The 13,246-nt window shown below is 37.3% G+C and overlaps 1 protein-coding gene across 1 annotated transcript; it reads left to right on the forward strand.

Annotated features, from left to right (window-relative positions):
• Positions 724-3,221, forward strand: LOC107632735 (protein FAR1-RELATED SEQUENCE 5-like). Its single transcript, XM_016336397.1, has 6 exons — positions 724-852; positions 1,230-1,289; positions 1,397-2,142; positions 2,231-2,631; positions 2,792-3,055; positions 3,208-3,221. The coding sequence occupies exons 1-6, from the start codon at positions 724-726 to the stop codon at positions 3,219-3,221; spliced, it is 1,614 nt and encodes a 537-aa protein (XP_016191883.1).

The raw sequence follows: 13,246 nt of genomic DNA on the forward strand, positions 1-13,246 counted from the left end.
CAGCATGCTCGTACGTGTTGTGAAAGACCGCCTTGATTCCGACGAGGTGCTAGAAGTTGCAATTTATGATTAATACTCTGCACCTCACCCCTGATTTAACCACCATCACACCATTAATATATATACCCTATTCAGTCATTCTTATGTCTTTTTAATCTTTATCTTTAATTTTCCTCTTTAACATAATAACAATATTTTTTAGATTAAAAAAAAATATAGAGTACCAAGAGTTGTATCTGCCAACTATTACCAACACTAATTAAAATTAATTAAAATATAATTTGTTATTTCAATTAGGAATTTAGTGGGTCCAGTACATTGCAATTTGAAATAGCAAGGAATGGTAACGTATTAACGTAACATGAGACTTTCACGCCAAGTACGAACGTAGCAGGGCACACCGTCACGCAAACCTAATCCTCATTGTTCTCGCTGATTGCGTCTCCGTCGGGTTGCTTTTTATCTTACCGGGACGCCGCCATTTGTTCCATCGACGGTGACTGCGCCTTCACCCGGAGGCCACTTCTCCTTCGTGGGACTTTCCAAGTCACTGAGACGCCAACATTACCCTTCAACGGTGACTACGCATACACCCGGATCCCGCTTCTCCTTCCGTGGAAGAGAACTGCGACGTGTGTTTTTGGAGGTGTCATGCAACCCTCTTCTCCTCAACCATCTTCGGTAAGGTACATGTGTCTTCATTGAATGCACGAGGACCACATAATGTCGACGGACCAAGCAATTTATGAAGAAGCATCGTACAGCACTGCATATGATGATAGTGATCAGTATAATTCTTGCGACGTTAATGTTCCATCGATTAGTGAAGATGACACACAACATGTCGACAAGGTAATTTGTGGGGTAGAAATATATTTGGTTATGTTTATGTGTAACTTGTTTTTTAGTTTGTTGTTGAGTTATTAACAGAGATGTGCTTTGTTGGAAGAATTGTGATTTCATTTGTTTAATTAGGAATTGTGTGGATAATCTTTCTTTCAACTATGCTAGAATGGTGCTACATTTTCATATGGTTTATTATTCTGTTTGGTCACCATATTTAATTGATGTTTGCAACTTTGATCAATGTTTGTTCTATACCAGTTTAGTTTCGATTGTTTATTAGTTGGTGATATCAATGGATAAGTGGTTGGTGGAAGAGTTCTTGTGAGTGTCAAACGGTGGATGGATATGTCTTTTGTTGATATGTCCTCGGATATCAATTTCAGGGGAAAGAATCTGTAAACATTATTCAAGTAGAGGACGATGCAATGGCAGTGAATAATGAGGTGTGAAATATTCTTTATTTTGCTGAATAAAGAAGCGAGGTATTTTTTATTTTAATTAGTTGAGTACTTTTTGTGTTGAATGATATTTTTTTTGAATGGCTTTGTAGTTACCCGATCACACTAGAATTCCAATAGATGAAATTTCGTACGTAGGATTGAGATTTGTTTCCTTGCAGCGGGCACAAGAGTTTTATTCTAATTATGCAAAGAAAGTTGGCTTCGTGACTAGGATTAGGAATACCAACTTTGACAAGACCAGGACGGATTCAAAGATACCCATTAACCAATTGTTACACTGTAGTCGTGAAGGTTATCGGGAGTCTCGAGTGAAGGCAGCAACTCGGGTAAAGAGAATAACAACAGCTGAATGCAAAGCAAGGATGTACGTGATGCTTGATAGGCAGCAGGATAATTGGATGGTCTCCACATTAGAACTGAAGCACACCCACCTGTGTTCTACCAAGCAAGTTATGCATTACACTGAGTACAGGGAACTGACCATGCATGCCAAGTGTGTGATTCAGAACAACGATGAGGCTGGCATACGGCCCAACAAGACTTATCTCGCACTGGCGAACGAGGTTGGTGGCTCGTCGAATTTAGGTTACTCAGAAAAGGATGTGAGGAACTACATTACGAGCAATCTGCACTGTGCTGATGGAAACGCAGATGTGAAGGAAATGATTAGCTATTTCATGCGAATGAAAGATATCAACCCGAATTTCTTTTATGCAGTTGATGTAGACGAAGCTAACAAGTTTAAAAGTGTGCTCTGGGTAGATGCAAGATGCAGGGCTTCCTATGAATATTATGGTGACGTGGCATCGTTTGATACAACGTACAGTAAAAATAAGTATGTTAGTATATTTTGCCTCTATTCAAAGGTTTAATGAATTTCACATTTAGCATGCTTTTGTTAATTTTGGCTAGATTTATTATAGGCACGGACTTCCATTTGCATCTTTTGTTGGTGTCAACCATCACGGCAAGTCCACTCTGCTCAGATGTGCTTTGCTGGAAAATGAGGAAATTCGTAGCTTTGAGTGGGCCTTTAAGCAATGGTTGAGGTGCATGGAATCTCCCCCACAGGCCATCATCACGGACCAGTGCAAATCCATGTTTGGTGCTATTAGGAATGTCCTTCCAGATACTCACCACCAATGGTGCATATGGCACATAATGAAGAAGATACCGCATAAGCTTGGAGGATATGCTCGGTACAGAGAAATAAATGATAGAATGCATGGCACTGTTTGGAATGCCAGGTCTGTGGAATCTTTCGAGAAGGATTGGTCTGCATTCATTGCTGAGTTTAACTTAGAGCAAAACAGATGGCTATCAGGTTCGTTCTGTATTGTGCTCTTATATTCTTCTTTTATAGTAGGTTTTTTATGGAAGCTTTTTCTTGAAAATACTTAGTTCACTAAGTCTGTAGGTGTGTGTTGTGATGTAGCTAATTGTTCATTATAGTGATTATTACTTTTTTTCTGTTGGTTTTGTAGACCTTTATGACGAACGTCAAATGTGGGTTCCAATCTATTTTCAAGGTGAATTTTGGGTAGGTATGATAAGTACTCAACGAAGTGAGAGTATGCATGCCTTTTTCGGTGGTTACTTGCATTGCAAGAGTGGACTGGTTCAGTTCGTGCATGAGTATGACAACGTGCTTGGGAACAAGGAGCAGAAGGATCTGGAAGATGATGCTGCAGACTCTAAAGGAGTTGTCCCCTGTTCATCAAGTTCTACAATTGAAAGACAATTTCAGCGTGAGTACACAACCTCTAAGTTTAGTATTTACTTGCCTTCTTTAGTATTTACTTTTTTCCACTTATCTTTTGACAAAGTATTCAGGTTTTTTATTTAACTCACATTTTTAAGCTGAGGATATATCATTACTTAATGAGTTTTTTGATATTAGGCTGCATTTCTTAATATTACGGTTACTATCCAAAAAAAGGTGTGAGTTATGCCTCATAATGAATCAATTAGGACTTCATTGAAACCTTCATGCTATCGTAACTTAAAAATATATCGACATGTATAAGACACATCCATGCTAAGACAACTTCGGAGAAGTCACGATGAAATTAGGCAGTAGCATGGAAGACACATCTGCGATTACATGCAAAGACCAGAAAAAAACACATTCTTATAACACACGTATGGTATTAGACACATCCATATATACCTAGACACATCCAAGGAAAATATAGAAGACACATCTGTGGTTAACAAGCCACATCCAAACAAACACATTCGTGAAATTAGGCAGGAACATGGAAAACACATGCAATTACATGCAAACACGAGAAAGACACATTCTTATAAGACACATGTGGCAGAAGACACATCCATATAGATCTAGACAACTTCAGAGAAGTCACGGTGAAATTAGGCAGTAACGTGGAAGACACATCTGCGATTACATGCAAACACAAAAAAAAAAACATATTCTTATAACAGACGTATGGTATTAGACACATCCATATATACCTAGACACATCCACGGAAATATGGAAGACACATATGTGGTTAACAAGCCACATCCAAACAAACACATCTGTGAAATTAGGCAGGAACATGGAAGACACATATGCAATTACATGCAAACACGAGAAAGACACATTCTTATAAGACACATGTGGCAGAAGACACATCCATATAAATCTAGACACATCCGAAAAAATATGAAAGACACATCTATGGTTAACAAGACACATCCATTCAAAAGACACATCCGCCAAAAGGACACACCTGTCAAAAGTACACGACTAAGATAGACACCTCCATCTAAGGACACGTCCACATCAAGGCCGTTCCATAAGCAAACAGTTCCATTTTCCAGCACCTACGAACAACACGTGACTAACAATACACTGCTAACATAAATGGAGAATACAAAAATAGAAGTCATTCAAACTGGAACATGCTTGACAATTAGTAACCAAAATATTCCAAAGTGTATCAGTTGTTCAGCTTGTGCATAAAATTATCCAAGACCAACGTGTAAAGGACAAGAATCCAAAACAAAATACCTCTTTGTGTAAAAGAAAGAAAATATTTAGACCCAACAAAATATATCTCACAATGTGAGGACAACCCTGCCCTAAGTAAACAAGAATGTAATGTACAGCCTTTTTCTTTCTATATTTATCTTCTTTTGCTTGTCTGTTTCTTTTGCATCCCTGCAGCTCGCCGAAGCATGCTCTTTGTCCCAGGTGCTGTGAACGGAGTCCTAACCTCCTTATATTTGTTCTTTGGTTGGTTGCGGCGCACAAAAGGTTATTCAGTGCTGCCAACAGCTTTCAGAGCATTTCTAATGACTGAATTTTTGTGACAGGATGATATCAAGCATTATTTCCAACCTATATAACTTGATAGTGTCCTGCATGTGAAAATCAAAGTTAAGTAACTGCATGTAGGTACAGACAATGGCATGTGTGTAAAAAATCAGTTAACTAGAGCTAGAATTTGGAATCTCACATAATTCCAGTCATTCAGATTCCCGCCTTCAGTCCAGTACTTCATAAACTTTATTGCATACACCCCACAATCAAAACTATGTGAATGGAAACAACAGATTGTATTATGAGAACCGAAAAAAATCGAAATGAAACTTAATGATTACAACATTTGAAGATTTTGAGGGAGACTCACCCATTTGGTTGTACTGGAACAGAGGCATATGTGCAAGGCAGCCCTTGTTGAGTGGGCTTATAAGTGGGGATGGCCACCTGTGCTATGTCTTCAATGAGCCTCGCCTAAACCACATTGAAAACACTTAAACATAATACAATAATAAGGATTAGATAAAGCCTAAGGGTGACGAGATGTTGTGGTACCGCATATGCTTCTAGCCTGCTCCGGAATGTATCTTGTGGTCTATTGGGTATGCTATCTAGTACAAACAGTCTTTTCCTGGATACATCGAACGCATACACCCACCAGTGACGGGTGATACATACAGGAAAAAACCACTGCAACATTATGCAACTGTAATTAGGCATTTTACGTGGACTTATAAAGGAAAACACATATCCATTGTTCAGGTGCAAATGAAAATAATAATTTCTCAAATGACAAACAGACTTACTCATTTTCTCTTTGAAACTATTACCTCGTCAAAATACCTTGTATCAACACCAAAGTTTTCCCCTAATCCCACATACACCGGATTTGGGCCGTCCTGAAACTGCATTACATTCTTTTCGACCAATACCATTTCCTGTCCAAAGACGAATATGCAATTGTTCAAAAGGTTTAATCTACTTAAATTATTCATATAGAAGTGTCCTTACCAGTATCCCTATACACACGCAGTAGAAGTCACGTGTGAATCTTCTTAACCCTGAGTCATTGAATGCGCAACACATCCAGTGCACGACCTACTTAACCAGAATGTAAAAATTAATTATCCATAAAATAGAATGCCTAAAAAAATTTGATTAACAAGTTTTTGGATTACATACATTGTTATTGAGCCAAGCACATGACCTCAGCATGCACAAGTCCTCCCTTCTCAGCACTAGGTGTGGTCTATCCTCATACGACGCGACTTTCTACTGACTAGCAAGAGATCTGTCCACAGCCCATCCTCTGATTCTTGGTTCGTCTCGCTCAGTGAGTTTTCGTCCCCTAAGTAATGGATGAATGGGTCGAGGGGGGGATGGTGTGGGCGTTTTGAAGATCTGCGTCATCCCAAGTGAGAATGATGGACGTTGTGGACTCGGTGTGTGAACTGAAGACCCTTTCGGAATAATTGTTTGTATCGGGTCGATGCTAATTGCTCTCAATGGGTAACGTCACTTGATTTCTACCCATAGCCTTTCACACTCCGGATCTCACTGTGATAAGATGTCAGGATGCCTGTTTCAAAATTAACCATGTGAGGCAATCAACCTATATGAATTTTAAAGAGAAGAAGTGAAAAACAATACATACTATTGATGGAAACAAAGTTATTTACTATTCACTTGCCTGTCAAAAAATTCACTAGAATATTCCTGAATAGTCAATCAAGGTTCTTGACGGAGTTTTTGGTTCAGTTTCATCCATCTCGATTGGTTGCTTTGATGTTTTCGGGAGGCTTGTTCCGATGTTCTCCCCTTCTGTCCTTTTTAGCTGTTGTGTTTTTCTTTTCTGAGTTTTGATGCGGATTCTCTTGCCAATGGATTGGTTATCATCGTCATCCTCGTCGAAAGCAACTGTGTGATCATTTCTTATCACAGTGGTGCTAATAACTCATGCCTTCATGTCGGATCCCTGAAATCGCAGCATCAAAAAAAATGGTACACAAAAAATATCAAAGTGATTTCACATCACTCAATCAACACAAGATAAACTAAATACAGCATAACATATATCTTTTTTCGAGAAATGGCAACAACAGTTATTTGTTTAAACATATATTAGACCCGTGCTCGTGTGCTAGGTTTGAAACATGCAACAGACAAATTATTAAACTGCCACATCTTACTCACATTTGGGTTCTTTGTTTTGTCTGTCTTCTCGTTGTGCTGGTCTTTCCTTCTGTCATACAAGATTGAGGTGTCTTTTTCAAATCATGTTTACGACGTAGTCTCTTCGCAATGGGCTCGTCGTCATCGTCATCATCATCACCCTCTCTGCGATCAGATCCCTAAATTTACAACACCAAGCTATTCATTTCCAACAAGCACATAGTGCCTAGAATTCACACTAATAACACAAATTAAATGTATACATCTTCTCTTTAAGGAATATTAAAGATGAACTTAGCAGCCCAAGGTAAAAAAAAATAAGCTGTAACAGGCTCTTTATTTTTATTTTACAAATCTAAATAAAAGATTCATTACATAGCCATCTTAACTCACTTTTTTGTACCCATCAGGACTCATTGTGTAGTCTGCGTCTTCTTTGTTAAGACCTGCGCCCATTGTGTCCTCCCTTGCAGCACCTTCTAGGACCACACCATCGTTTCCTACGGATTCGCTAAAAGCCTATTTAGGGCCATCAACTAGTCAGAAGACAAATACAAATAAAGCCACATCCAGCACTAACACATCAAAATATGGTTATATGAAAAAACACAGCCATAACTGACAAATCAAAGTCATTAATAATCCAATGCACAACCATAGATGTCAGGTCTTCAAAAGGGTACTTGCAGTTAATTACAAGAGAAAGAGAGCTTCGAAGAGTAAATACCTCGGGTTGAATAGTTGATGCCATGGCACTAAGATCCTTGGTAATCCATGCAGAAAGCCATGGCTGAGGTTCTTGACAATTTTTGAGGTCACCATGCTTTAGCTTCTGGAAGTACAACATCTGCGGATATTTCATACAGAACTTATTTTTTGGGATGTAAGGGTTAGTCAGATTAAAATGCATTTTGAATTAAAAAGGTTACCAGCAAGTCAAACATGCAGCCCTCGCAAGACTTGTTATTTTTACTCTGGTACTTCCTAATTGCTTGTTCTAATGATTTGAAAATATGCAATTGCCAATGAAATCTCCTGGGATTAGATACATCAAGTATTGTATTGATGTGCCACGGCGAGATGACGTGTTGCACAGTCGGACACAGAAACATCTTCAACATGAGCAGGATGAAATGCCTCCTAAACTCCATCCTGTCATCTTTAGTATCCATAGCACACTGGTTAACAAAACGCCTCAGCTGTATAGTATTTAACCGGTGAAATCTTCTTTTTATCGACACATGGTCAGCATTACCTGCGTCGAATGGTGGGACGTCATCAACTGCAACATACATGTGTATTAAATAGGGTAAAAGGACTAGCTGAATACGAATAATAAAGGTAAAACCACGGAGACCAAAACCATTTTACCCAATAAAATGATGTTTAACAGTTAAAGGTATACTCACCACCGGGCGGAATTCCGAAAAGACGGAACAGCTCAGCCCCAATGCGGATGACTCCATCACCTACTTTCAAGGTGCTTGTTTCAGTGTCGTAAGCCTTGGCCAACATCACCATTATGCTTTGTTTAACATTCCACTTTGGTACTAGCTTAAGGAAACTAAAACCAATTTCTTCTATCTCATCTAGCTTTGCTTGGGCTTGGTTTGTTTCCAGATCGTGGAACAATTCTGCGATGTAGCATGGTGAACACCGTGTCTCCAATAATTTCTATCAACATAAACCAAGACCTTTAGAATCAAACCAATGCTAAAATAGAAGGAAACACAAGTTTCTGAATGATGTAATACCAACTTTCCCATGTCTTGCTGTCGTTTTCTTGCAACAGTTTGAAAATTCTGTCCAGGTTCCAACTTGTGTTTTCTTCCCCGAACTCAACTAAGTAAGCGGTACAAGAACATGATGAAATATAGATAAGCACTAGATAATTAAACAAAACACAAAACACAACTAAGCCCCAAAGAAAACAATGCTTCAGCTTTTTATTATCTAGATTAAAGTAGACTCAAATACAACGACAAAAAGACACACAGTAACCATATTTATTAATTAGACAATTTATGTACCGCTAAAGACACCAGTAACATATGTGAACACATCAATATTTCCAGAATTATAAATAGATTACAAATTCTACGAACCTGTCACAAGTGAAAAAAGCATAACAAATAATCTTAGTGCAGGGAACCATGCCAACAAGAAACATCTTAATTCACAGTTTCTGACTTTCTTAGTGAGACATCTTCAATTATGGAACATCTTGAAAACATTTTTAGGTACATGATGACAGGAATTGAGTTCAATGAGATCCATGGAGAGACGTAGAAGACATGAAATCGGTGGTTGGCTTGAACGAGTCTAGAATCTCCAACAAGTATCTTTACTAACTATTGACCAATCTTTCACTTGTTAATACACTTGCATGAATCAATGCTTTCAATACTAGAAGAAAAAAAATAATAACCAAATGAAATTGTATGCTATCACCTTTAAGACTAAATGCCATTCCATTAATAGAGAACAATACATATGATACAAACTAGTAATCAATTAACACATACAACATCGTGATCGATGCTTTACATTATTTTATTATACATTTTATTTTGTTCTTAAAATATTTCAATACTTTTCAGCTGTAGTTAAACTCACTCTAGTTCAACATAAATTTTAAATACTTACAAATTCATGACTGCAAAACTTTAAGCTTTAGAAAAATGAAAAGACACATCTGAGGTAAAAGTTCAAGTTAATTTGTAAATGTAAAGTGGAATGAGAAGACACATCTGAGGTAAAGTCCCCATAAATTAAGGTAATGAGACACACAATGGCAAGATAATTCATCAAAGATAGTACATACATAGTTACATATAGAAGAATCAAATGTATCATATTACATGGGAGTTGTCATAAGGCTCATCAACACCGATTTAAATTGTTATTTATAATAGGTGGTGAGTAATTTAACAGGGATAAGCTCAACAAATTAAAATATTGATCGGGTTCGCCGACACATATATTGAATTAAAAAAATCACTCAATTATTTAAAAAAAATTAAGACCAAAACATGGGAGAAGGGGAACAAAAAGGATGCGAATGGCAACAATATAATATAGCAGGGGACCACAAACATGTTCCAAATTCCACATCACAGTCAAAATCCGTCCAAAAAAAAATCATATCAGCGTAACTATCATGACAACATCATTTTTTTCATATAGTTAGGCACAGCATCCTCCACCATATTAACACAGGGAACCATATCAACAATAAGCATATTAATCGATATGTTTCTATTTTTCTAAATGGAACATGCAATAGACACATTACCATTGTTGTCTAAATCTCAACTCCAATATAATGTTCACAAATGAACCCAAGAACCAGCAACTAGCAAAAACCTTGAAGACCCACTTACCTGTTGTTGTTGCACTGGTGTCAGAGGAAAGAGACACTACAAGGGGGCTCGAACTCGAGACAGGGATCGACGCTGGGAGGGCGATGCAGCAGCAAACAAGTTGTGAGGATGCTAATGTCTCCACGAGGCCAGAAGAGTCCAACCGCAGCATTTCTTGTGGCGGAGCTACTGGAGGGAGTCGCAATGAAGGTTTCTCGTGAGGATGTGTCTCCACGACGGCAACATGCAGCCGCGCTGGGTGTCACTTTGGTGGATGTGGGACCTTACTTGTTAGTGGCGGCAACTGCTTTCCCGGCGGCGTTGACTCCGTCGACGAATGCGACCGGTGAAGACGGCAATCCGGCGTGCTATGCGGCGCTGCAAGTGGAGATATGGAGTGGGGGTGAGTCTCAACGGTAAGAACAAGGGAAAAAAAGGGGTAAAGTAGGGTTATAGGGGTAAACAAGTGGTATTAGGATTAACTGGGTTAATTTAGGATGTGTTTTTTTAAAAACTGGGCCTTGTGAAGCAACCCAATTACCTTTGGCAGATATTGGCAGATTTAATCTTGGTAACGTAGCACAGTTGTTAAAAAAAACTGTATCTTTTATTTTAATGGAATAACTCCTTTTGCCTCTTAAATTTTTTTTTTAATTTCTGAGATTTTTTTCTTTCTATACATGCCTAAAACTATTTAATAAATGTGTAGTTTGTGAAAAAAATTAAAATGATGAAACTTCTTTAATATTATCATTTGCAAAACAGTTTTATCATGATTAATTAATTAGATTGTTAAAACTCAAGTTAAATTAAGAGTTAGTGTTAAGAGNNATGAAGGAAAAGGCGGAAGTTATGTTCAATTAAAAGAATATGTACAGTTAAAGATGCAGATGATAATATAAAAAATAGATGAAGTTAGATGCAATGATAGTCCGCGTACATATGCAAGTTAGGTGAGATGAAATTAAATGTGGCGGTAGTCCGCACACATATGCAGATTGTAATGGCCTAGCCTTGAAGAAACGGCGCTTTTTCGGAATCAAACGGAATTTTTATGGAATTTTTAGAAATTTTAGTGCATATAAGCACCTCCACTGCACAGGTGCTATGTCATCAAGCTGTTGAGTCAACAGCTTGACTGCACCAGACACCTCTCCTAATCTAAGCAGGCACGTCGCGAAAAGTTGCGTTTTTGAACCACTTCGGGTCCAAATTTCAAAATTCTGATTTTTGTGATTAGTCTCATTGTGACGAGCCGGTCCCGAATTTTGAGAGAAAAATTATATTATTATATTCTCTACTGTGATTAATGTTGATCTATGCTTAGTAATATAATAACTGAGCTAGAAATCTACCGGTAATCGATAATACCGGCATTCTTAGATGAACTTAGCAATGCTAATGCTTCATCATATATCGTTTATTCTCATGATTATCATGTTACTAGTATCATTTATACTATTAACGCTCATGCTTATCCTTTAGTAGTGTAATCTGATGTATCTAGTTTTAGTAATTATCTTCAAACTGATATTTTATTATTAAACTCTGATGAGTCAGCACCCTGTGACACGTGGCTCTCCCAGAGTTAGCCACCACATGTTTCCTTTCTTGCTCTCCAAGCAAAGCTTTCTTAAGGAAAAAGTAAAAAATGCTTGTATTCTAATACATCTAGCTTCAGCAATTATCCTTTCTTGAGATATTTTTACACCAAACTTTAGGATAATGCTTATCCTAACCCCATGGGTCCTAAGACTCATCATTACCATCACCTTTTCTTCCAAGACAAGCTAAAATTCGAAAATTCCATGAGAGAAACTAAGAGAACTTCCATGAAAGCTTAAACTTCTTTCTCCGTTCTTTCTCAAACTAAAACCCCTATCAAAAATCTAATCCGACCAAAGTGTTCACCTCTTCCTCCTTTTCATTTCTATATCAATTTTCATGGAGTAAATCAAGGCATGATGGTTGCTCCTCCTCTTTGAAGTTTCAGCCATGGTGGAAACTCAAGCTAATGATGTTTTCTTCATGTTTTCTCTTAGGATCTCTTGTTCAATCACCATAGGCTCTAAGAAAATGTGATTTCTAGCTGTATTGAGGTGAGGAAAACCTTCTTTTCATCATCATGAAGCTTCAGCCTTCATGGTTCATATGGTTCTAAAGTTATTTTTGATGTTAAAATAGGCGTAAAAGTGCGTTTGGAAGCTTGTTCTTGGTTCAATTCTTGACAGCTGCAAAGGAGGTAAGGTTTGGTAAATTAATCAATAATTGGTTGTGTTCTTGAAGTGTTAAATCAGATCTTGTTGCTTGAGGCTTGATTTTGAGTATTTGTGTGGTTGTTTGGTCATGAAATCTTGTTGTTTAATGCTTGAAAATCAACTTTATGATGGTTTTGAAGTTGCTGTTGTTATTGCTGGAAAACGTGGCTTTATAGCCATGAAATTCATGATATCTGATGATTATTTGATGTGTATTTGATGGCTGAAATACTACTCTTTGGTTTGGTAAAAATCAGGTAAAAATCGGTTACTGAAAAGATTGAAAAACTAGCTGAAAATCAAGTGGAAATCTGATGAACTTTTGGAAAAATGTTTTTGGTTTTTGGAAGGATGTGAAAACATTTATTTTGATGATTTTGGGGTCAAAATACAATTATTAAAAAGTTTGGAGTTGAATGTTAATTAATAGAAAGTTACGGGGCCAAAGTACAAATATTAAAAGTTAAGGGGTTAAAATGCAGTTTCCAAAAAATTCAGGGGTCAAAATACAGTTTTTGAAAGTTGAATAAAATATTATTATTTTAATATTAAAATATTGACAAAAAGGCAGTTTTCTCTAAAAGCTTTAGGAAAGCAGTTTTGAGTCTAGAATTTCCTAATTCTCTTTATTAAATACCTAAGGAAAGGTATAAGAAAGGGTATAGAAGTATGTAAAGTAATGAAACAAGATTTAGAAGCTTGTAATCATGTTAGAAAGAGAGGGAATTAAAAGCTAAATAGTAGTGTGCTATTGTAATGTTGTGATGTATATAGAGAATTATGAAATGAGATCACTAAGATGTTGTGATGCTTGATTTATGATTGTGGAAAGATGATAAAGAAGATAACAAGTGCAGAATCAAAAGTCAAAGAGAAGA

Source organism: Arachis ipaensis, chromosome B03 (genome assembly GCF_000816755.2).
Source record: "Arachis ipaensis cultivar K30076 chromosome B03, Araip1.1, whole genome shotgun sequence".
Classification (NCBI taxonomy): Eukaryota; Viridiplantae; Streptophyta; class Magnoliopsida; order Fabales; family Fabaceae; genus Arachis; species Arachis ipaensis.